The sequence below is a fragment of the Trachurus trachurus genome (assembly GCF_905171665.1).
Source record: "Trachurus trachurus genome assembly, chromosome: 20".
Taxonomy (NCBI): Eukaryota; Metazoa; Chordata; class Actinopteri; order Carangiformes; family Carangidae; genus Trachurus; species Trachurus trachurus.
In genome coordinates this window covers 15925217-15951640 of record NC_139911.1, presented here as the reverse complement: position 1 = coordinate 15951640, position 26424 = coordinate 15925217, and the positions used below count along the sequence as shown (strand labels likewise).

At 44.5% G+C, this 26424-nt stretch overlaps 2 protein-coding genes across 2 annotated transcripts in view; one reads left to right on the top strand and one right to left on the bottom strand.

Annotated features, from left to right (window-relative positions):
* Positions 1 to 69: 69 nt before the first annotated feature.
* On the bottom strand, positions 70 to 1966 carry eef1a1l3 (eukaryotic translation elongation factor 1 alpha 1, like 3; the record flags this gene model as incomplete). The annotated part of the gene is made up of 7 exons (XM_083995007.1): positions 70 to 179; positions 273 to 507; positions 591 to 847; positions 953 to 1103; positions 1180 to 1476; positions 1565 to 1744; positions 1823 to 1966. The coding sequence occupies 7 exons, from the start codon at positions 1964 to 1966 to the stop codon at positions 70 to 72; spliced, it is 1374 nt and encodes a 457-aa protein (XP_083851133.1).
* Positions 1967 to 3330: 1364 nt separating this feature from the next.
* fam49bb (family with sequence similarity 49 member Bb) overlaps positions 3331 to 26424 on the top strand; it is a 42535-nt gene continuing 19441 nt past the window's right edge. The window contains exons 1-2 of the mRNA XM_083995090.1: positions 3331 to 3441; positions 15944 to 16035. The gene's annotated coding sequence lies outside the window, so the exon portion shown is untranslated. The remainder of the gene's footprint in view (positions 3442 to 15943; positions 16036 to 26424) is intronic.

The following is a 26424-nucleotide window of genomic DNA, read 5'->3' as shown; positions in this document are numbered from 1 at the left end:
TACCATCTTATGAAATAAAAAGGTTCACATAAAGCAATATTACCAGAATTCTGGTAAACAAAAACAGACTTATTTACACACTTGGGCTTTGTGTGAAGGTTTTGGCCCCTGGTCCTTCACCACTGCCTTGATGACGCCCACAGCCACCGTCTGTTTCAGGTCTCTGGCTGCAAAGCGACCTGTGGAGCACAACAAAGACCACTTAACTTAAAAACTCAAATCAACATGGAGATTCCCCTTTACATTCAGGTTCGAATGGTATGTCACTGTACCTAGTGGAGGGTATGTGAAGAAGCTCTCCACACACATTGGCTTGATGGGAACCAGTTTGACTGTGGCAGCATCTCCAGAAACCAGCACCTGCGGCTTGTCCTCGATTTTCTTGCCGCTGCGACGGTCGAGCTTCTCCTTCAGCTCAGCAAAGCGACAGGTCACGTGGGTGGTGTGGCAGTCCAGGACAGGGGAGTAGCCGGCTTTGACCTTCCCTGGATGGTTCAGGATGATCACCTAAGAGACAGGAAATGACGGTTCAGTGGACAAGCAGAAATTTGAGCTAAAAAAACAATACAGTATATCTGCATTGAACTAACCTGAGCTTCAAAGCTGCTGACATCTGATGGAGGATCCTGCTGGGCATTGCCTGCTACGTCCCCACGCCGCAGATTCTTGACGGCCACGTTCTTGATGTTGAAGCCGACGTTGTGACCCGGCAGGGCGGTCTGCAGCCCCTTGTGGTGCATCTCAATCGATTTGACCTCTGCAGTGAGCTTGGCAGGGGAGAACATCAGGGTCATACCAGGTTTGAGGACGCCAGTTTCAATCTTGCCCACTGGTACAGTCCCAACTCCTGAAAGCATCAACAATGAGTAAATCAATTGAGTTTGAAAGGCTGGAAATCAGGGAATAGAACTTGAATTAAGACACAGATTACGTAAATTTGACCTTCCCTGACCTCCAATTTTGTAGACGTCCTGCAAAGGTAATCGTAGTGGCTTGTTGATGGTGCGCACAGGAGGGTGGATGGAGTCCAGAACTTCAAGCAGAGTTCTTCCACTTGAGCTCCCTTCCCGTCGTCTGACTTTCCAGCCTTGGAACCAGGGCATCTGCAACAGAGATGTTACCATTAACACATTTCCTCTCAGTTCTGGGAGATTTTAAGCCTTTAAAAAGTCTCCTTACCTTCTGAGTTGCAGTGATCATGTTCTCCCCGGTCCAGCCAGAGATGGGAACAAAAGGCACAGTCACAGGGTCATAGCCAATCTTCTTGAGGAAGCCGCTCACACCTCGCACCACCTCGTCAAAACGTTTCTGGCTGTACGGGGGCTCAGTCAGATCCATTTTGTTCACACAGACGATGATTTGCTTGACACCCAGAGTGTAGGCCAGCAAGGCGTGCTCTCTGGTCTGGCCACTTCTTGATACACCAGACTCGTACTCTCCTTTGGCTGCAGAGACCACCAGGAGGGCGACATCAGCCTGAAATCACATTTGGTAGGCTACAGTTAAACAAAAGTTAATGCAAACAGAAAATTGTGAGTTTGTGCCTTTTTTTTTTTTTTTTTACCTGTGATGTCCCTGTTATCATGTTTTTGATGAAGTCACGGTGACCTGGGGCATCAATAATAGTCATGGTGTACTTCTGTGTGCTAAACTTCAGCAGTGAAATATCAATGGTGATTCCACGCTCCCTCTCGGCTTTCAGCCTGTCCAACACCCAGGCAAATTTGAAAGAACTCTTCCCCATCTGTAAAAAAAAAAAAAAAAGTTAGTTAATACTACATTTTGATTTTCAGGTTTGTAACCAAAGAGTTTTCATCCTCACCTGTGCAGCAGCTTTCTCAAACTTCTCCAGTCTTCTCTGTTCAACGCCACCACATTTGTAGACGAGGTGTCCGGTAGTGGTGGACTTGCCACTGTCAACGTGGCCAATAATCACTACGTTAACATGAGTCTTCTCTTTTACCATGTTTGAAGGCAGAGTTTCTTTCTTTTCTAAGCAAACAAATTAACTGCTGGCTTGCTCCAAGATGAAACAACTCTCTTGACGGTTCCTAATGCTTCTATGAAATGGATCTGAAATGCTGCTTTGCACCAACTTTATAGGCTCCCAGGGGCCTCGCTGCTCAGTTGATTGAAGACAGGTGTGCTGCTTATTGAAGTTTAATTAGCCCCACTCTGATGAAAGTGGGCTCTGCTCAACAGCAGAGGAGTTTGGGAAGGAGGATAAAATGCAGAAAAGCTTCAGGAATTCTTCATTTTTGCAACCTCTGATTGAAAACAACAATGAGCGGAAAGACATGTTTCAGCTTTTTGCTTTCATCAGTGCACTTACAGAAAGATTGTCCTTTAAAGTCTACCACCATGGATCACCTCATCATCTCAAATTACAGCCAGGTGTGTCCTCTCGGGTTGCACTCTTTGAAGAGGCCTCAACAAGTAGCCTCTGTCAATATATCAAGCACAACAAAGCCTTACAAGAAAAACAGCTGACATGCAATAAACATGTGTTTATATAAATATTTAAAAAAAATACACCTTGAAATTTATTTGCAGTTAAAACAATTCTGTTGGTTCCTGTTTTAAGAAGACAAAGCAAGTGTTACAATATTATGACATTTACAAGGTTGGTTAACTTTTCCACTCTGTATCTGTGCACTGAAATTCATTTACTGTGATGATCATAAGTGAAATTTCGTTCTCCTATCACCATTTTGCCCATTAATATCACCTGCTACTGAAATGCTAACCTGCTTACAGGCTGCACATAACATGTGATTACATTTTCTGACATCACAAACCTAAATCTATTAGTGTTTCTACCCTAAACCCTCTGGTAAATGTCTCTTTTAGTCTCTTCTGACAACCAAAAATTATAAACATTTGGTCAGCAGGCGTGCACAAGTGTTTATTGATGACAATGCATATTTAGCATATTTTACTGATGACATAAGGATGCTGAGGTCACTGAGGAGGGTCGGTAACACAGCAGCGCCCCCTGCAGCTGTAACCGGATTAGCTTCTTGCTCAAGGACACTTCGGTAGAGAGACTGAACTGTGAGGGGGCATTTGGCTCGAGAACGGTGTTTTTTAACCGGTTTCTAACGGTCACGAGACCTAATTAAAGCAGCGGTGAGACATATTAATAGGCCGGGTCAGTAGTAATCCGGTTCAAGCTGCCGTTGGAGCACCTCACCGGGGCTTCGCTGGGCGGGCGGGGCTAGAACGAGCTGCCAACGGAAGGTGTGACGTCTCCCCACCCTCGCGCACAACCGTTACACAAATCGAACTCCCCTCCCGTTTTGACGGCCACAATGACGCTGGATAACTAACCCGGAAACAGCGACCGCAAATCGCTTTTCTTCTCCTCTCTGAGCCCGTACCGCTGGCTCCTAGCGTGGTTTCCAGCTCCGTCGACTCCCCTGTTTCTCCACGAGCATCAAGGTAAAAAAAAAGAGAGAAAAATAACCACTTTATTTATCCTCTTTCTTCCTCCTCAACATGCCGCCTTTACTGTCCACCGGTTGCCATTCACCGAAGCTTGTTTTATTGAGTTTTTTCTTTTTTTACATTTTGGTCCTCGGGAGGCAGTGAAAAAAAATGAATGATGAATCATAAACGTGTCTGCCGAAATCAAACCCTGTAACTTGTCGTGAAGTTACAGTAAAAATTCAAACAATGAGAAGTATCTGAATTGTTTTGGTCTCATCATCGATGCACCGTTAACTTCCTCTTTTCAGATCAGTGGTAGGTTTCTCAGGGCAGATTTTTTTTCTTCCTCCTTTATTTGGCCACGGGCATTGAATGTTACATGCTTGACCCATATATGACCAAAAGCCACGTTATCAGCTGTGTTTTGCCTCGTGCCGTGCCGTGCTATGAAGTGTGCGAGATTATCTCCCCAGTTTTAAACTAAACCTTATGGCTCGGATCATGACTGCTCGCTTACAGGCAGTATGTGATGCATCATTAAAGATGCATTAAAGGAAATGCACACGCTGACAGGCAGCTGCTGGGACGTGGTTAGAGCCTGTTGTTGCCTCTCATGATTTTTCATTCTCATCAATGCATGATAAAAGAATTGTCCTGAGGTTTCCACACTGTGATCCTGGGACTAATTGAGATCATCTATGCACTTTATGCTAAAGTAAAAGTGAAGTTTTCACAGTTGAGTAGCTGCAAACAACAGGACAATCTCAAAAAGTCTTATTCATTCATCAAAATAGATGCAAGCTAATATTCTGCTGAATGATAACTAGACTAAAGTGCAATATATCCTCCTACAATAGTTTAAAGTACCATAATATTGAAATAAACATGGGCATTTACCTTAAAATTGCACTATAGTGCAATACCAGAGTAAATGCACCTACAGTAGTTATATTTAACCACTGGGCCCTGCACATTAGAGTCCACTAATATACCTGTCTTTAGCTCAGACAGCAGATGGCTAGTATTGACTGGAGTTGATTGTTGCATGTTTTGTGTTTTGCATGTAACGCTATATCCTGTCTGTCTACCAAGTCCCTGCACAGGCTCTTGAAGTGGAAGTGAAAACGCCTAGAAAGCAGGATTTGATGCTATGTTGGCCGAGTGCGACTCGGTTGTGGCTGTGATGTAATATCTCCATGTAATTTGTCTCAAACTTGTCACGGATTCTGCCTATGCAAATTAGGCCAGTTCTGCTACACACACGCACTGTGGCTGATCGGACATGTTATGAAGAGCGGCGAGGCTGTGGAATAATCCCCTGACAGAGGAATGTTCAGGTGTAAGTGAGGCTTAAACCTTGACACATTGCGACTCCAGTACTCCCTTAAAGGTAGCAGTAACTTCAGTGCTGTTGGGACAGAGCCTGTAGTATGCATGTAGCGTTTAAAAGTCATGTTTGAGTTATTTGAGTTTACTCCTCATAACTACTGTACATTTGGAAAGGTGGAGATATCCCCTTCCTCTCCACGTTGAGCATTTTCTTTATCATATGACACAGATATCTGCTCCTGAAGCACCATTCAGTGCAACCTGAAACAACATGACAAGTACCTGACTTTTCCCACAGTTGTTGCAGAAAGAGACATGGCACAACTTGTTGTGCCATGTCTCATACCCTTTCTGCAGCGGTGTGAACAGATGGGACAATAGATGGAGCTACTTCTGAAATGAGTTCAAGCTCAGTCAGCCTCCAGGTAGCTAACTCTTCCTTCAGCTCTGTTCAGTGAAGTAATTATGAAGGCAACAAAAGCGAGAGGAAAGACTACTGGTGACTAGAAAGTGAAATCGGTGTTGGGAGCATTTTTGTGGCTACAGGAAGTCGCCTGCAGGAGCTTCTCTTCCCAGCATTGGTTTGTGAAACAAGCATGAAATGAGAGTGTGGCTCATTTGGCGCAACGTATTCCCTCATAAATCACAGGCCACTGCAGGTAGAGGCACGGTTTGTTAGGCACGACCTTTCTAAGAAATTAAACATTGATCGGATGTTGTGTGGCGACCTTGCCAAACCAAACAAAATGCCAGGAACCTCCACACCAGGGAATGGTTATTTTTAATCTTGTTCTTAATTATAATCTGCCTGTGCTTTCTCATAGACTCATACTCTGACCCCAGTCTTTTTTCTTGGCACTTGATAAGACTCTCATCAGTGCTTTTACATGAGTGTTTACATTATGGGTGCTTAAATGACAACAGGAACTGAGAGTTGTTAAATCCGCTCAGACTATTCTGTCACTGTCTGTCACAGCCTGTTGCAGATAAAACACGACAAGACGCTCTGCTTTGGACCCACAGCGAGGACCAAACCAGTAAACTCCAGAGGAATCCCATGAGGGCAGATTTTCCACATACTTTCTCCAGCAAATGTGTTTTCTAGTCACACAACTGTAGATACTGTAGCCGGGGCGATAACATGAGAGTTGAGTAGAGTGTAATGGTAGTTCATTTTAATTATTAATCACTTTTCCAGGAGTCTTTCTCAAGGAACTTTAAGTCGGAGCCGCTGCGGTGTTTTCACGGTCACAGACTTTGCAAAGTCGCCTGTATTCATCATTTTTAGAAGGGGGAAGGAAGTGTACATAGACTGATTAGGAAACAGCTGTCAGAATAAAACATGCGATTACAGCAACACATTTTGGATTTGGATATTAGCTCATTTACAAGAGAATAAATCATCAACTTGACAGGAATGTCCCAGGCCGCTGAGGGCGTGGACCCCTCTGTGCAGCCCCACTCCCTTGAACACACCCCGTGCCACTGAGCGGCTTGAGTTACTCTTGGTATGAGGCTCATGGAGGTGTCCTGCTGCTGACAGTCAGTCAGACTGCTTTATTATATTTCCGGTGGCAAAGTGGATCCACACATGCACACGTCGCCCACACACCCACCTCATGCCTCGGCGGGTTGAGTCATTCCTGTAAGACAGTCGGTTGAGGCACCGTTGTGTGGGCTTTTTTTTTTTTTTTTACTGCAGTGTTGTGACAGTTCATGCAGCCGACATGTGTTCCACCACTGTAACACTTCTCCCTCCTCCTGAGAGTCCTGTTTTATAGCTTTTTTTATTCAGTATGTATCTGAGGTTTTCATCCCACTGAGGATGACAACATGATCTGTGGTGTAATATAAAGCAGTTCTCTGACACAGAGCTGTATTTCAAATTTCACACACACTTCTGGGTCTGTTTGCGTCGGACAGGCAACATGCTGGGGTCAGGTGCTGCTGTCTTAGCTTTATGCAGAACAGAGCTGTATTGATCCCTCTGTATAGCATAATGCTTGTTTGTGCAGTTATTTGGATTAACTTCCTCTAACTGATTTGGCCTGTTCAGCATTTTTGCTCTAACACCGCGATCAGGACACGACTTAATCCAGAGAGAGTTAGGGACTTCAGCATCATGGAGCTCCTGCAGGGCTTTTTTTTTCTCCTTTTACATGTTGTTATAAAGCGTATATACTTTATTCACCACATAGCCAAGTGATGCACTGTGATTGGTGTTGTAGAAATGGTGTCGTCTGACAATTAGAAAACCGATCCCAGACTTCTCTCCTGTAATCTCATTTGCCCCTCGAGTACACATACTGTAATTCTGCCTCTTCCATCACCCGCTGCATGCCTGCTCTTGTCCGCGAGCAGATCGTAGTTGAAATGATGACATACTTGAGTTAGTCAGTAGGAAAGGCTGACTGTGCCCCCCCCCTCTCCCGCTCCCTCTGCCCTCCCACTCTCCAGAGCAGGCCCGCACAGAACCGAATTATTAGAGGGCAGAATTTCGATCTGTCGCATAATCTGGCTCTGCATTCCTTTAACATTCCCCCTCCTGATCATATCTATAGGACATTGTAGTGTGCTGTATGTTTGTGCAGCCTCCATGTGCTGCCGTTGTCTCGGCCAGGTCAGAGAGATGTAATCTGAGCCCGGCTCTTCCCCATTGAAGTCCAATATTACAAATGATTTCTTGATTGCATTTGCTATTTAGATTCTCCAAAGCTGCAATGTGATTGAAAACGGATGAGCACGTATATGATGACGCATCAGCCGCTCCTATACAACACCCTTCCTGCTAATCAATTCATTTAATGTGGCTGATTGCTGTTAAATGAGCAGAGAGTGATGATGTGGGGCTGAGGAAGTGTTAGCCGTGGCCGTGGCCGTGGCGGAGGAGGTGGTGGTGGAGGTGGTGCGTGTGTAGCCTTCAGCGTCGGCGAGTAATATACTTTTGATGTGGGTCTCTGATGTGTGTGTGTGTGTGTGTGTGAGTCAGTGTGCCTGTGCCAGTTTCTGATCCGTGGCGGCGCTGCTGGTAGACTCGAAGCATTCCTCTCAACTTTCTCACTTCCGTCCTGTGATGCCGGCTTTATCTGAAGCCCGGAGCAGAGCGCAATAATGAGAGGAGAGGTCCTGCAGGCGGTCGACGGGACGGGATGCTTTCATTGGCTGCTCCCTGTGTGCAGCAGCAGCAGCAGCAGCAGCAGCAGCAGCAGCAGCAGCAGCAGCAGCATCCTTACAGTAAATGTGGGGAAAGAAAAGCCAAATGTACTTTGCATTGACTCCCTCAACATAAGGCTATAAATAACATGGCCCACTCACAGGAGAAAAAAAAAGATGTGACTTTGTGTGCCCCCACCCCCCCACCACACCTTTCACACATGCAAAGAAAAGTGCTCCAGGCTCAGATCAGAGAAAAGAGACATCAGGGAACCACATCTCCTCTTGATCGGCCTCCTGCGTGACATCAACATTAAGTTAAACGCGTAAAAGGAAAAAAACTGATTTATTGTTGCAACCAGGAGTTAAAAAATCTGTGATGCTTTTATTGTAGCATGTTGCAGCAGGCGGGCATGAGATCCTCACGTGGGCCGCCTACATGTCAGTGGACACATAGCGGAGGGGTGTTGCCACAGATGGCAGACCAGCAGGAAATTCAGTTTTTTTTTCTTTTTTTTGCATCAAACTGTTGCCGTGCAGCCCCCGCACCAAACCTTGTGTTAAACAGTCACATAAACCTGAGGTGGAATTGTGTCCTGTTTTTTTTTATTTTGTTTTTAAACTGCGACCGTCCGTACATTCATATTGAACTATGTCTAGACTCTGTGAGAATTTCACATCCTGATACATGTGAGTCAAATAGGTGTGTATCATTGTGGTATTTATTGTGATAAATGATTAATTCCTCCGTTGTACAAAGCTGTAGTAGAGTAAATGGGGCTTGTTATTTATGGTTTCAAATACTGTAAGTCAGTTGCTGCAGTGGTTAGTTTATAGACTGTTTATAATCAATCAGCAACATTTTGTACGCTTGATTTTTAAGCATGTAATTGATTTTTTTTTCTGTGAATATCACTTTTTTTCTTTTGTATGATTGTAAACGAACGGTTTAAGCAGTTTATAGCAAAACAAGTGAGCTGAAAAAGTCACCTTGGACTCCAGGAAACTCATTTTCTTATTCTGATGTTTTATTGACAAGCAAAAACATAATCATCCAAACAATCGATACTAATTACAGCCATATTTGATTTCCAAATGCATAATGAGTGGCTCATTGTGTTTTTTCCTCCATGTGAAAATAATTTCAGTCCCTTCAACTGCACTTTGTAATATTGCTGTTGGAGGACTGTACGTTACTTCAGCTGCTCCTACAAACGCGCAGTGACTATATAATAATAAAAATGGCACTAACAATAATAACGGATCTCTATGCCACTGTCTGTTTGGCTGTAATTGTGTGACATGATGTGCAGTACGTCTGAATCCAGCTGAGAGGAACGAGCCCCTCCACAAGTCATTTGTCGTTACTAGGGGTGTAACGATACACAAAAGTCACGGTTCGGTACGTACCTCGGTTTTGAGGTCTCGGTTCGGTTCATTTTCGGTACAGTAAGAGAACCAAATGCAAAACATAAATTCGCTTGTTGTTTATTAGGAATTTTTCTAAACCAAATTTACATGTTTTAGTCAAATGTAATTATTTTACTCACCTACTAATGTTATGTTATAGGTACATTCTGTCCCTGATACAAATAAACTTATTAAGCTAAACTAAACCATTATACAAAATATGAAAAAAAATATAATACTGTTGTAAAGTGCTGCCTAATAAGTTCAACAAATTATTCTCAAATTAACAAAACGTATAAAATAAGCCTTACAATGAATAAAATATTCACAAATAAACAAAACATAAAATATGATTAAAAAAAAAAAATTCTCAACACAACTTTTTTTTTTTTACATGCAAGTGACGGACTGCTCATAGGGCAATGTGGGCAAATGCCACAACGGCTGCCTGACGATGCAACCGCTCGGCCGCAAATAAATAAATGAATGAATAACGCGGATCATCACGATCGGCAGATTCGGCACAGTGCGTAGTGTCAACACAGCAGCGACATGCGCCTGCTCTTGGCGCATCTGCAGCAGATCCACAGCTGCTGGAGCTAGTGCACAACACAGACACACACAGAGAAGAGAGAGCGAGACAGACGGACAGAGGGACAGGCAGACAGACAGAGAGGAGATAGGAGCCACAGCCCCCACCTCCACTCCTCCTACAAGCAGGAGGGTCACCGTCTTCAAGCCTCTGTTTTCTCGCTAGCGGTAGTATTAGCGGTAGCATTAGCGATAGCCACGACGTAAACGGGCTGCACGTGTAGCTGCAGGCGGACTGTAAACACACACAACTCCTGTACCGAAACGCACTCGTTCTCAGCGCTGTACTGAACCGAACACCCCGTACCGAATCGGTTCAATACGAATACATGTACCGTTACACCCCTAGTCGTTACATTTGGTTTGGAGCGTCTCCAGTTCCATGTAACTGAGCTGTGGGAGTTTTCTTAATGAAATGATTTTCCACAGAGGCTCCACTGTGCTCTGTCGGCTCGCAGCACCTTCAGTCGATATCCCTCCTCAGCTCTCGCTCACCAATAGAGAGAGAAGGGGGAGAAGGAAATACAAGTCGTCATGGCAACTTGAGTTTTAATGGAAGTTTTTATTCAGTGACGTTGAAAACCGACACCACAAAGCACTGATTTGCATCCGAGTGTCACATGTTTCAATTGTGCACCGACCCGCGATCCTCCATCACAGTTATACAGTTACATACAGCTACAGTAACGGCATGTAGAGTCACATCGGATTCATTAGTGTTTGAAATGGACTCATCACCAGTGTCACCACACGGTTTGATCAGCAGCAGCTCCCAGGCTTCAGATTGTATCACAGGCTGTGTTCGAAACCGCATACTTCTCCTACTACTCGTACTACTCATACTAACGATTTGAGTATGCAGTATGTTCACACTGCGCAGTATGCGATTTGCAGTAGGCGAGAAGTTCCCGGATGCATACTAGATTCGGCCGAAATGTTGAGTATACATCATGAGGTCACTACTCATACTCAAACTACCCAAGATGCAACGCAACGTGACGTCAAGGACCGCCTCTTCCTTGCTTTTTTTTTTTTTTTTTTTTTTTCTTTATTTAAGTGTTCAAAGTGTACAAAAAGTGTCAAACACTGACACATAACACAACACGAGAGCTGTTTCATATTCAGAAAGACAATGGATAAAATAAATAAATACAGCAAGGATCTCATTCAAATAAGTAGAAAATGAAGAAAATTAGACAAACAGAAACAAAACAAAAATATATAAATATTGTCATGTCAATACATAGGTGTGTAATAATCACTGTTAACAAATTCCATTAAATGTCAGGAAGTACAATAAATACCTTTTCATAGTTTTCTAAAAAAGTTGTGTTCTTCTTATTTTTAACTAAGGCTAGGGATTTATAGAGAGAATTGAATTCAATTAAAAAATGAGAAAAGGTTGGTTTGGAGGTTGCAAACTTTTGCTTATGAATAAAGTATTTACCAAATAAAATGAAAAAATTAACTAAATACTGAAGACTCCTGTTCTTCTTATTTTCATAATAACATATAACATCTTTAATGTTTACATGGGAGAAAATATAAGAACACAAGTCTGACCAAAATTTCATTGTTACATTACATTCAAAAAACAGATGATTTAAAGTTTCTTCAGTATGGCCACAGAAAACACAGGAGCTGTCCAAATCTATAAATTTTGAAATAATCCCCAGTCCAGAGCAAGTATGATGTAGCGAAGACGGCGGGCGGATCTTCGTCTCAGAGCAGGCAAAACTCTCCGGTAAGGCATTTTGATCGGGCAAATTCCGTTAACGGCACGAAGTCGGTCCAAACGGCGTTTCCAAGCTAGCCACAGTGGGGACAGGTTCACTTCCTGTTTATAAAGTAAGAGCACCGACGTCATTGTAACGGCTTTCTTTATGGTCAATTGCAACGGGTGCTTTATTTTGACACAGAAACCGGAAGTACAGTGCTCACTACGGCTGGTTTTACTAACGCCAGAGAAGTCCGACTTCGTCCGACTAAAATTGTAAATAGGTGTTATTTTGTCATTTTTTCAACACCATGGGGATACGAAGTAGTACTTTCTCGCCTGAAAATGTTTCAAATGTTGCTGAAGTTATATATTTACACAGTTTAGAGCTTAAGTGAAATCAGCTTCAGGGCGGCTGATTTCGGCTCGGGCAGGAGCGAAATGCATTGTGGGTTATCATAGTACGCAGCAGTGTGAACGCTCTGCATACTGTATGATCGATTAGTATGTAGTATGGAGTATGGAAGTATGCAGTATGGAAGTATGTAGTATGGAGTATGTGGTTTCGAACACAGCCACAGTCTGCTGCTTAGTCACTCAACTAAAGATGTAAAAATGGCCATGTCACTTCAAGGACCTCTCATCCAGATGTCCTAAAATGTTAAAGGGATAGTTAAACATTTTTGCAAATTGGCCCATTGACATAAAACCTTTGGTCATAGCAGTAGGTTCGTTAACTTTAATTGTGGGTGCAAGCTATTTTTAGAACGACGGCGGAAATACACAATCCAACAACTCCAAAATGCTCTGGTGGACAAGTTGTGACCTGCACATTCACGACGCTATAGGGTAATAATGGAACATTATGAGACGGTCGTTTTCGAGGTAAATTCATGCAAAACCGCTGATGTACGTTCCTGTCGGGGGCAGTTTTTTGGCAAGCAGTCTCTGCATTTGCATCGAAAACAACTCTGTCTCGTAACGTTCCGTTGAATGTGCAGGTCACAAATTGTCCACAAGAGCGTTTTGGAGTTGTTGCATTGTGTATTTCCGCCGTCGTTCTAAAAAAAAAAAAAAGAGTTTGATGAGGGGAAACCAAAAAATCCCATTAGCCTCCGTAGCGTAGCTCTGAGCAGCTCGCGGCTCTGCTCCGCCATTCTAAAAATAGCTTGTACCGACAATTAAAGGTTACGAATACGAACCAACTCCTAAAACTATAGGGATTATGGCAATGGGCCAATTTGCCAAAGTGTTGAACTATCCCTTTAACCACACGATCCACAGAGTACCCCCAGATGCTCCAACATCATCTGCTGCAGAAGACAGTGTGACATGATAGAAAGCTCCTACCACTACTTAATGGACTGCTGTGTGCAGTATGAAGACCTGTCTCTCTCTGTATGTTGCTCTGTCAGACTTACTACTGTATCAGGCCTTGTGTTGTCCGTGTGCGTGACCAATACACAGGCTCCACTTATAGATCCTATTGATCAGCTCAGTGCTCTGATCTATAGACAGATCCAGCTCTCGTGTTGCAGTCTGCAGCAGGCCCACACACACACACACACACACACACACACACACACACACACACACACACACACACACACACACACACACACACACACACACACAGTTATTGACTCCTTTTTGTGGTGCAAGGCAAGAAACCCCAACAAACATATGTTGACTTTATATTGTTGTTACTGCTTCTCATGAACTGGAGCTGTCGTGATGGTTCAGCCTCATAACACAGTCCCTTGACCGCAAACATTTTCAGATCCAGTTTTTGGTATGTGGCCACTGTCCCCTTCTGGAAGTGTCGAATCAAAACAAGGAAATAAGTATTTGAATCGGCAGGAAGTGAGCATTTAGTTCAGAGCAGATACAGTTTTATTGCCTCTGGTCCTCTGGGAATGAAGCAATACCAGACCAGAGCTGTGGAGTTTACTGAAGCTTTGGTTTGTGATTTAAAGCCCATTTAAATCCAACATCCTGCTACCATTCAACTTCTGCTCCTTGGTCTTTTTTTTCTTCTTTTTTTAAGACTGCTTTTAAAGTTTTTCTGACAAAGAACGTGTCATGTGACGGGTAGATGCCTCAGAGGAAACTCCAACCAGTGAGCACTTACACTGGTTTTTACTGTGCTGCAGTTTTTTCCCCCCGGTAGCCTGGATTTAATTGTTCCTCAGAGCGATGAGCAAAGTTGAATCACTACACATACACACACATGTGCACACACTTGGATGAGCTCATCATGTGGGTCCTTTCCCACATCACCGCTGCAGTGAATGACAGTGGTCCGATATTATTTATACAGCATGAGCCATAAACCTCAAAAGCACGATAACAGTATGAGTTGTGATCCAGTTGCCACCGTCTGGTTAACAGTTTGATTAAACACTTGGTGGGAGAAAAGGCGTCGCAGACAAGATGGAGGTTCAGGTAAACTCTGATTCATCATGTTAACTGTCATAAGCAGAGGAGGAAACTCTGTAGGGAAAAAAACAACCACGTTTATTGTTGGGGCCTTTTTGAAATGCTGATGGCTTGGCTAGAAGGACGATGGTCGAATACAAACAACTATTAAGTGAAAAAAAAAAAGCCAGCCTCGCATTCATTGTCCCCTGAGGATGAATGTTGATAATTGTGGTGATCCCATGACTTCTCCTCCAGCCCCGTCATGAGGCCAGCGTTTGTGGTTTTTCTCTTTAACAGCTTTGTGTTGACTGTCATGATGCTCATCTCTCTGTCTGTCAGGATGATTAATAATAACATTGATGATCACTCAGCTTTTTTTTAATCTTGTGTCTGCATCATCTCAGTTTTATTTTTGCATCGAATTACAGAAGTGAAACCGGTTTCCATTTTTCTAATCATCCTGACCTGTGCCCTTTTTTAAAAATAAAAATATGAATCATTACTGTGATGAAACAGGAGAATAGATTAGAGATGCTAATGCCCTGCTCTAAATACTGTAGGTCTAACATTAACCTCTATAAACTCATGTGGTTATTTGGAGGAGGGGGTGGTAGTGGGTTGGGGGGGGCATTTGGCCGTATGTCGTGCCCTCCAGCCGTAGGCGTGATGCAGAGCTGACTCCCATGATGCCTTGCCACAGATGTCACCCAGAATGTCCCCTGTGACACCACTGGCCCTGGCTGGATTAAGAAGAGCAGGTCGCGGTCAGTTTGCGGTGAAGGAAAAAAACCACTGACACACTGAGGGAGAGGAGAAGAGGCCCTCACTGTAACTTTTCAGGGTCAGAGGCTTTTTTTTTTTTTTTTTAGTATCAAGTCCAGTCCTTTCTATCTTTTTACTTTTGTGGTTTGCCCTTTTCACCGTGTCGTATTCGATCATGTCTGCTTCCCCTCGGCCGTCTCTCTCCCCTCGGCTCTCGCCGTTCTCATGGGTTTGAAGTTTCAGGGTTTGAAGTCTGATCACATTCATGCATGACCAACAGCGCCGCTACTGCCGTGCATTTGTATGCAGGCTGGTGAGCAGAGGAGTGCCGTGGCCCTAATGGTCTCACAGTCTACTGAGCTTGTATTCTCAATTAGGGCTGCACAACTTGTGAAGTGAGCTTTGTATCTTACAGAGGTTGAGCCCTGAGGTGACTGTTTTGGACAGACTCATGGTGCTGGCATTTGAAAGGTGTGTTAGGTATAATATTTAGATCACAAATGGAAAAACTTTACATTGTCTATTTAGCTGGCACTTTGAATCGGTTGTCTTTTTATTGAAAGGACATGTACGTGAGCTGAATAGAGTGAAATAAGTCGCTGGGCTCATACAGGAGGAAGCAGGGAGGCTTGTAGAAAACTTGAAGTGAATCAGAGGAAGTGTTGCACAATAGGAAGTGGTGTTGTGTTTTTTTTTTTCTTTTTTTGTGCGTCTATTTGTTCCATGTTTTTTTAAAAGCTCTTGTTGGCTGTTAGCCCACATCTCACAAGGACAGTACAGTAAGGTATAGGAGCAACCCTGTTATTGCATCCTCAACACAGCGACTGTTTTATCTCTGGTAATGTTATATTTCCCTTTTTGTTTGACTTGAGTGAGTTATTACAGAGAATAAAAGGGAACCAAATTGACATGTAGCCTTTTGCAATGGGTGTAACCACAGTAAGTGAATTGTGCACCAGTAGATTGTCCAACAAAGAGTTGTTTGCTCGACAGAAACTGCTGTAAAGATGCTCAGGTAGGAAGGAAAACCACAGAGCTTGTGATTTTTAAGATTTTTGTCTTCAGTTGGATTTCTGAAATCTTGTTGAGAGTTTGATTCTGCTGTTGTGTGACTGTTGACTTGTGTTTCAGAGGCTGACCTCTGCTGGAGGACTGTGACCCGGGGCCACCTACCAGGACGGGCCTCGCTGCTCCTGACTGACAGTCACACTGCTCCACTGCTGGTAAGCCTGAGTCAACTTTAAAGGACCTATATGTAAAAAAAAAATGTATGGCAAGTCACATGACCCCCCTCCAGTTTCGGGGGTGTGGTCATGTGACTCTTGGATGAGGGGGGTGAAACGTCTTCAAGCAAGAAAAGAAGTCCAGTTGCTTTTTACTACAACTCCAGAAGAGTATGGCAAGTAATCATAAAATCACCAGAGACAAAGAAATCATCTTAATTTGAAACACTGATTGAACTGACAGCAATAGTACAGCCGTAACATCAGTATTTCCCACACATTCATTTATTCGTAGCAGCCCGCCATTAATAGATTTTTCGGCTTTTTTTTTTTTCGGCAACGCAATATCGTTCCAACCACCCGCCACAGTCTCCTTGCAAACCTGTGGGAAACACTGAACATTATTCACATTTGAAAATTGAATTATGATTTTGTGTTTTGGTCTGTTGCGCCACCCACCGCTATCTATCAATCACAAAGTCAGTGGCATTTGAGCAACCAGGTTGCCAGTTACCACTGAGCTGCATCTACAAGCATTGTGGATTATGACGTTACTAACATTAAAAAAACCTTGCTATAACTCTCAAAAACGTATTGACAAAAGCAGAAACAAAACCAGGATCTGCATAGGAGATGTGTTTGAAAGATAGAGACAGCTGAACGTGGAGAGGCCAGATGCCGGAGTGGCTAATTTTCACTCACCTCGCTTTTTGTACAATAATTCGTTTTCCCAGTGCATGTTCGATTTATCCGGTTCATTTTGTTCTATTACCACATCGTCGCGGCTCCGATGGCGTAGAGACAGTGTGAGTGAGTCTCGGGGTACCATAACCACAAAGCTGGAGCAGGACAGAGGTTAGCATGTGGCTATCTGACAATCTGAGTGGAAACCATGTGCTGCAGGATTTTGAATTTGACTGCAGCAACAGTTTTGGCCATAGTCTTACCTACAGTACAGCTCCTTAAGTTGATTAGTATAACTGACTTATGTGCACATTATTGCTTCCATTTATCTGTTTGTGTTTGTATTTAGTGTCCAAAACCTGAATATATTGAAAAGACTCACACTGGACAAAGTAATGCAGTAAACAGAACAACAGAGAAGCTACACCTCGGTTATACTGAAACAAAATTTCCAATTAATTTCCTGTTGACGAGCTAATTGATTAGATGGCTAATCGTTTTAACTCAAGATCGGTTCATGATTGTCTTAAAGCCACGCTGAGCTCTTTGTATACTTTATATACTGACCTGCACTCTGGCAGTGAAGTCTGGCCTGCTTAATGCAGGTCCAGTGTAAGTGATGGGGGACAGCCTCCAGCTCTTGCTCTGTGCAACGGTGCATTTCACTGTTCGGCAAAAGCCAATTTGAGGCTCCAGCAGCTGCAGTTTTCAGAGCAAATGTGTTGATTTTTATACAATAAGAAGGATAAAAAGACTCCGTCTTTGGACGATACACATATAATCTGCTGAAGCATCATATCAGATTTACCACAACTTGGATTTTTATTCACATCCATGCATTAGAGATGTGGGTTTTGTCACTTGTGTCAGGAATACATCTTCACACGCAGTCTGGTAGCCCAATGTGATCTTATAATTTAATTCCTCTTTCCAAGTCCACAACTGACACGTCTGCATTATACTCACCAATGCAAATACCCGACCCTTCTCCTGTTTTCTTTTTTAAATACTGTAAGCTTTTATCCTGCTTTCCAGATTACCATCTGCAGTTATTTGTTGAGACGTCTATTTATATCTATTCAAAGACATAACTCATATCTGATTCTAATTTGAATCGACTGCCATGCTTGAAAAGCAGGTTATTTAGATTAACAGGCAACATACTGTACGTCACTCATGTTTGTGCGCCTGCATTTCTCCCATTGTTTCTACAGTAATTGAGGTCATGGTGCACACTGACGGACTTTGAATGAATGGAGGCAGTTTCTCAAAATGGCTGTTGAGTTGGTTACTTTGTTTTCTTTCCACTGGTGGTGTTTTCCATACTGATGTGGGCTCAGTATGGGCGAGAGGGAAACATGTTTAATCTTTGTCTCACTTACTTTGCTGTTAACACAGATGAAAGAATAATATCCAAACACAGGTTGAATAATGTATGTGGTCCAACTTTTCACCTCATGTACAGTACATTTAGTCCTGAGCTCAGGAAACAGAGACACTCTGTTTTCACACTGACAAGAAAAATGGATCCACGTCATATTAGGGGAAAATGTAACTATGGACATTGACTCGCTTAATCTTACATTGCTCTCTGTGGATGCTATTCACCAGCCTGTACAGAATCTAATCCTGCCCCTCCTCCATTTTTTCACCCCTCTATAGTCTTATTTTAACAAAAAGACTCAAAAAAAAAAAAAACTCAAAGGGAACAGATCATAGAAATGCAGTTTGAGAACAGACATTTTCTTTAGATTAAAATTATGATGCTAAATTTATCCTCTATCTTGCGGCGTCTTCTCATCTAATGGCCTGGATTAATACAATTACAAATACCTCCTCTCTTGACAATCCCTGCCTTTTTTTTTTGTCGGCAACGTTGAAACATTTTCAGCCACAGCCTCATTTTTAGCTCTGGCACGGTGCACCAATACAGACATGTCATTATGTAAGACCATGTGTGGTGCACCTATGCCTATTATTATAGTCTTAATGTGCCGTGCTGTGGGAGCATGTGTAATGCTGGCTCAGGAAATGAAGTGCATTGTGGGCCATAAAAAGGAGCAGAGTAATGTAGGTGCTTCCAACTTCCTGTTCCCACCCCCCCACCCCCCACCCTCCTCCTCCTCCTCCTCCTCCTCCTCCAAGGCCGGTGTGCTTTTGTAACAACAGGTCGCAGGGTCACCGCTCACATGACAACCTGGCAGCTCTGACATGAGAGTCACTATGTCACGCAGGATCGCGTTACGTGTTTTTAATCTTGTTTAATGCCTCTGTTGTTGACATAAAGAGTGTAATGTTTCAGATGTGTTTAGATAGAAGCGTGTTTTTTTTTGTTTTTCCAAAGCAAGTGATTCATTCATGCTTCCCGTTCATGTTTCCCTTCACAGCAAAAGGAACTGTTTGTCTTGATCTCACCTCACCCTCTCACACCTCCATCATCCCCTCCCCCGATCTGCCCATCCCTGTTGTATTGGAGATTGTTGCTATGGCACAGCAGCTATCACTCAGTCGGCATGCTGCATCCTTTTGGCAGCTTAGCCTCAGGTGCTTCACATATAGGATCACTAAGTCAGTGTATCTGCACGAGAGCTCCTGTGCGTGAGCGTGCGTGTGTGTGTTGAGTGTGTGGCGCCCTAATAGGACTCGAATCCATTCACTGAAATAGCCCTGAATGGGAAGCTATTTAAGTTAGCATGCAGTACACAACCCTGTGGCGGTACAGGGGGGGGGAGCGGTGTGGACGTGTTGCATTATGAATGGAGAATGGAGACGGGTTAATGCAGCAGGCTGAGTTTTGTGTGAATATATACAGGATGGATTAGCTGCTAAGCCAGGGGGAGGTGTGGTGGAACAGCCTGAGGTGATGCTTTTCTTAGCTCCTCTGTTGCTAGGATCATTATTGGGTCAATACTGCCCTCCGCTGGTGGAGTCTGGTAATGTTACACCTATATACAGAAAATATACAGTGCATTCAGAAAGTATCTGTACCCCTTCTTTTTTTTGGTGTATGTTATATTGCAGCCTTGTGCTAAAATCATATAAAAACTGTTTTCCTTTATTGATCTACACTCAGCTGTCATAATGACAGCGAAAAACAGCATTCTAGGAGTTTGAAATGATACTTTATTGACAAAATGAATCAAACCTTGTGTGGTGACGGTGGAAGTTTAGCTCAGCTGTGGTTCTGTTGATCATATTTAGATTTTTTTCACACCTGTGGTAAATGCAGCTGACTGGATATGACTCAGGAACTCACGTACATGTCTATATAAAGACTCACAGCTGACGATGCATATCGGAGGAAGGAAACCGAACTGCCTGCGGAGCTCAGAGACAGGATTGTGTCTCTGAGACTTCTTCTGCACAGTGGCCTCCATGTTTCGTAAAGGCAAGATGTTTTGGACAACCAGGACTTTGTAGAAATGGCTTGAACAAAATTTGGGATATAGCCTATTTTTTCTTTAATTATTTTTCAAAATTATTTATTCAGCTTTTGCATACAGTACAGAATCAGCTTCACATTACATCAGAGAATCTGCATTACTTGAGAACTGTAGCAGGAATGAAGCACTTTGAGAGGTTTTGTTCATTCACTAGAACTTGTAGAAAACAGACCCGGCTTCTACTGTAATTGAGACCGGCTTTTATTTGCTCAAACCTGGAGACAGACCCGACCCAGTGCAACCGGCATCTCAAGACTTGCCTTTTTTTGAGAATTTACAGTAGGCAACATATGACGGTCTGGGAGACGCTGTGCGCTACTGTAGGGGGGATGAGAAGGCTGGCGGTTCAAATGATGTAGACTTGATCTAAAGTAGGCTATTATTGTCTGACCAGAGGGGGGGACAACACGTATCCCCACCAGGGATAATAATAAATGACCAGAGGGGGGCATCGAAAACATTTATTATTATTATTATTATTATTATTATTATTATTATTATTATTATTATATTATGGCCCCCCCTTGTCCAGATGCGTTCCGCGGTCCATGGGCCATAGTAAACAACTAAATTGTTACATGGCAACATATGATAAAAAAAAATGGGCTATTGTTCAACAAAACCTTGTCCTGAGCACTCAGGATCCCAGACTGTGCCGGGGGGAGGGGTGGGGGTTGGGGGGGTTCACCTTCCAACAAGACACCAACCCCATAAGCACATAGACGACTCTGGAGTGGCTCGGGGGAAGGAGCCGATGTCCTTGCGCGGCCCTGCTGGAGTCCTGACTTGAACCCAACTGAGCATCTCTGGGGCGACCTGAAAATGTCTGTTCACCACCGGTCTCCATCCGACCTGACAGAGCCTGAGAGGAGAGGTGGAGGAGGAAATCGGCAGAAAATCCCCAAATCCACATGTGCAAAAAGCTCGTCACATTAAACCCAAGAAGACTTGAGGCTGTATCTGCTGCCACGAGAGCTTCAAATAAGCACAGAGGAAACGGGTCAATGTCATATTTCAGTTTCTCCTTCTCAATAGATCTGCACAGAATTTCACTGTGGCTACACTGTAAAATGAAAGTATAGTCTTTATGGTCTGTTTGAGCCGTTATCCACCTATGAGGAGGACAAGTCTGTTATTAAATGGAAACATCCTTTTGCTCCACCCTTGAGTCAGCATATGGAAGACGCTCCCGTCCCGTCCCGACCCCCCCCCCCCCCCCCCCCCCTCCAGCCTCGCCCCGCCACGTATGTAATTTGAGATGATACGTCTGAGTGGGCGTAATATATGGAGTGGCTTGTTATGTCAGCTAAAAGCTCCCAGCTTCTCCTCAGCTATCTATTATTTATGCCACTTGAGGGCTGACACTGTAACTTCCTGTCAAGAGCGTCGGCCCGGCTGCTGTCATTCCTCCGCAGACATACATGTCGGAGGGACTTGATGCGCGGCTGATGACATGTGACATGGAATTTACATTTAGGTTTTGAGAAATGTTATTCAAACTCCTCTATGAAATGAAATTCCTCTTTTCCCATCTCCTGAAGTGTCTTGAAGTGAACACTAGATGTCAGTCACGTTGCTTCTCCTCATGCCAGTGGATTGACACTTTTATTGGGTCAGAAATATATCATCTTTGCAATCATCTGCTACAAATATTTTACATAGCATTAGCAAACTCACTCTAAGTTGTGTCATCTGTGTTTTTTTTTATGTTTAAGCACAAACATCTCCAAAGCTGCTAAGTGATGCTGTGAGGTTTGGGAGTGGTCTTCCTCCTCGCCGTCCGTGCACGACTGTTTTCATCCTCCAGGTGGCACTCATCTCTTACTGAATGAACCCTCCTGCTTCTCCTCAGTCTTTGACAGCCACCATCCCTCCAAAATCTCCACCGTGCCCCACCCAAAATCCTGTTGGGGGTAACATCATGCAGGAAGAAAGAAATAGTTCAACTGATGCTCAAATGCATTTGTTTTAAATTAAAAATGTTTAATCTTGTCTTAATGCAGAATTGTTAAGTAAGTCTGGCCTCTGCATGTTGAGCCAGACTTTAGGACGCAGCGATGTTCGGTGAGTCACAGTCAGAAGGTCAGTCCAGTAATGATGGTTTCGGGGCTGTTTTCAGCAGAAGAATGGGGAGATCTGTGTGTGTGTGAATGGCTTTTGGAGGCAGTTTGCCCCCGAGGTGGGTGAGGTGCCGCTTGAACCGATGACTTTGAGTCAATATGCCTCCTTCCCCTCCGCTCCCTCGCCCCTTAATGATTCCCTAACACACTCTATGAAGAAGTCGGAGGACTCTCAAGGGCAGGGTGGGGAGAGCCTCCCTCTGAAGCAGATGTTCAGCGGATGCAGAGGCGCAGAATCAAAGTGCAGAATTTTGTTGCAGAGTTCACGTAAACATGATGCGTTTTCATGTGTGATCTTTCTGTCACAGAATATGAAGCCATCCTTTAAGATGTTGCCGCCTGCTTTTTTTTTTTTTTATCAGTCAAACCCATTGATCTGAAATCATCACCACCCAGGCTGCCGGTGGTGTCGCTCCGTATGTTTTGATGGTGCAAAGTGTTTTATTGGTGTGACTGAAGAGTGGCACTAAGAGCCTCTTCATAGAGCTCCGTTTCAATGGAGCCGGCGTTTTAGCTGACTCTTGTGTACGTGCCTGTTGCCATGGTTTCCAACTTTCATCAGGTGCTGTCCAAAGAGAGAGGGGGGCTTAGCCGAGGATGAGGCGCTCCCACTTTCATCCTGCTTTTCTGATCTGCTTCTGTGGACGGACTGACACTTTCATTCGCTCATTTCCATTGATGCTGATTGGGTTTATTCTGACTGTGGTGCTGATGCAGGAGGCTTTTGTAGGAGTTTTTTATATATTTTTTTTAAATGGGGAGGGGGGTTGGGGGTAGTTTTAGTCGCTCATGTGGTTGCAGGAGTAAGATGAAAGCTCTGATAGTGGATGTCAGTCGAAGTATCGCAGTCGTAATGATTCCGTCGTCCTGTCGGTTTGTTTTGATCTGACAGAATCTGGGTGAGGGGGGCATTAGCTGATGTTTACCCCGGGTGTAACAATACAGAGGCGTGGCCACGAGGTAATCGAGTTCACCCCCATAAACAAACAAATGGCAGACACCCCCGCCCCTACCCTCTGCAAAATCTATCTCCGCCCACTTCTCCTCATCGCCGTGTGCCCCCGAAGCCATTTTTAGTCAGCTGGGTTGAATTGGCATGAGATGGTTGAGGGGGAGGGAGGAGCGGAGGGGGCTGGTGAAGATGAGGAGAAGCTGAGAGAGGGGGAGAGATGATGGGGAGAGGGGTGAAAGTGGGAATGGATGGGGGGGGGGGGGGGCACGCATGCCAGTCCCCATTTGGGAAGTGCTCCCCCATTTTCTGCCTGTCGAAACAGGCCAGTGTCAGCGAGCTCCAGCGGGTCCAGGTCTGGCCGAGTGGGCTAATGCGATGTGGCATGTCACCCGGGGAATCTAGGTCAAGTTTAAAGCTGCCGAGCTCTGCCCGCCTCTGCCGCAGTGTGACGCTCCAGACCCCTCCCCTTCCACGCACACACGCAATAACAGTCAGCACACATCCTCACCTCAGATTACCTCTATTTATTTCATTTATTTGGTTTTTAATCTAAATACCAAAAAAAAAAATAAAAAATGAGCCGTGCATTTCACTCTCCAGACCCACACATTTTATCTCAGACATAAACACACACTCTCTGCTGCTTCTCCCCCATCCCCCCCCCCCCCCCTCCCCTTCATCCTCCTCCTCCTCCTCCTCCACACCCCGGGCAAGCTCGCAGCCTCTCCACGACGGAGCCCACGTGACGCTCTGTGCTGTGTCTGCGCGCGGCCGGGCAGGGGAGGGGAGGGGAGGGGAGGGGAGGGCGTTGTTTTTCTTCCATAGTAAAGCAGCGGGGGCACGTGGATCCTCATGCTGCAGCCCGAGTAGTGGAATGTCAGCACTATCCCTCCCTCGCGTTAGCCGGCCATCACCCCCACGAGCCGTATTTGTAGGACGCTGCCGCAGTGCCGGGTTTCAGCTGTGTTGCCCCCTGCTTCTCGGTGTCTCTGTGTGTGTGTGTATGTGTGTGTGTGTCTATTAAAGGGGAGAGGCACCGGGGCAGGGAGACGTTAAAAGGCAGTGCCATCCAGAGGTCAGGCTGCTGCATGGGCGTGGCACTGTTTTGGTGTCTTTACCAAAAATATGCTTCAACCTTTTTTCTGCACCATCTGCAATCTGCAAATAGTTGTGGTGTGGGGTTTGCACTGTTATTTTTGCAGCATTTCAACATTTAATTCATGTTTTCCTGTTACAGTGAAGTGACGGCATATATCACTATATTCAGCATTTATTCATATTCCTCACTGTACTGATGTTGCTTTATTTTTTCATTTAAAAAGTGGCTATAATAATGTGAATTTGCTGAGCTGCACATAAATCAAATCACATTAAATCACAAAGTGCTCAGTAGTGGAATTAAATATTGCTCCTCACTACTAATCCGCTGTTTTTGGCGCATTACCTCATCTGTATTAATATATTCATGTGCTTTCAAGTCCTACTACTACTGTACTCGCTCCTCAGCCGGTGCTCGCCTCCCATTGGCTGCTGCAATGTTTTCAATGGCACCAAATTTTTTTTGACTCCATGGATACAGTGAGCTGTTGGGTAGATCGGCTCAGCCAATAGGAGCGCGGTGCGGGCTCCTGCTTGTCAGATTCTGCCCCTGGCCTTAGAAGCAGCCCTCCCTCCCTCGCTGCGAGCACGCGATGGCTCAGTGGGGGGGTTCAAAACAACAACAAGGCTGTCGTCGCGCTCTCCGTGGTGCCCAGGTCATGCCAGCACTATTGGGTATTACTACAGCCACTGAGGAAGGGGAGGTGGCTGGGTGGGGGCTTCAATTCCTCAATCACTCCCTGATACTCTGCATGTGCATGTATGTGTATGTGTTTTCTTTTTTCTTTCAGCCAGCGCTTCTCCTCTCCTCCACCATCATTAAGCCACCAGTTTGCACACACAAACTCATACCGGCTAAAATGTGTCTCTAATGGGAAAGCAGAGTCATAAATGTCATAAATAAGAATAAGCTGCAAAGTCAGTGTTGGTCCGTGTTTATGTAATAAATGATTCTCACGCTGCAGTTTTGAGGTGAGCAGTGAGATATAAAAAGCTGCGGGTACTTCAGACTTTTAAAAAAGCAGCCGTGCAAATCCCTGTCCTTAAAATGACCTCATTTCAAAAACCGCACAAGGGGGTAGCACGGGGGGCCCGCCAGGCTGCCAGCGCCTGCTGAAGCCCCCCTGTGAGCCCTGGCAGCTCCGCCGGCCGGCCGGTCGGTCAGTCGGCTCAGCCCTCCAGTCTGAGCTCCGGCTGAAAGGTGGCAGTAGAGGACCGGCTCAGCGCAGGCCCTGGCTGGGCCCGGGGTTTGGGCAGTGGCCGGCGTCATCCAGCAGGGCGAGGACAGTGACAGCTCTCATCCCTCCTGACGCCGGAGCGGGTGCTGCTTTCCGACAGCCAGTGAGGTGCCAGCGCTGGCACCGTCAGACATTCAGGTCACATTAGTGGAGGGTTAGAAGACGGAGGAGGTGGGGGGGGGGACGGGACGGGACAAGGCAGGTGGGTTTTTGCAGGTGGTCACCGGGGTCGAATCGTGACGGATGAATGTTGAGGCAGATTTTGAGGGAAGAAATAATAGTATTTGTGCACAGGTAAACAAAAACTGTGGTGCAGAAGAAAAACCACTGGTGTGTCGGGTGTAGACGGAAAAACAAAGTTTACACCATTCATCAGAAAACCTCAGTAAAGTGAAAAATAACTGCAACTAATGTTTATTTTTTAGTATCAATAAATGAAATTATATACATTTATATATTTTTTTTTAACTTATTTTTGATTAAGATTTTCTTTGAACAATTACACTGTCAAGCTGCAACATGAATACGTCCTGAGACAATTATCATGTTCTCTAAGTCCTTATTGTCCAGTGGTAATGGAGGTGTCCTCTTCCTGGCTTCTAACTAATTCACACTTCAATGAAGCAATTAGTCATTTAATCAGTCAAAACTCCCAGATCACCTAATTATTTCACCTCCAGTCAAAATATATTTTGGTTCTTTCAGCTTCTCTCCCCGTTTTATGTTTTTGTTTTTAATGTTCTTTTTTTAAGTATATTTTGGGGGCTTTTTTGCCTTTTTTAATGGAAAGCATAGTCGAGAAAGAGAGAGAGAGACAGGAAAGAGGGGGGGGATGACATGCAGGAAAGGGCCAC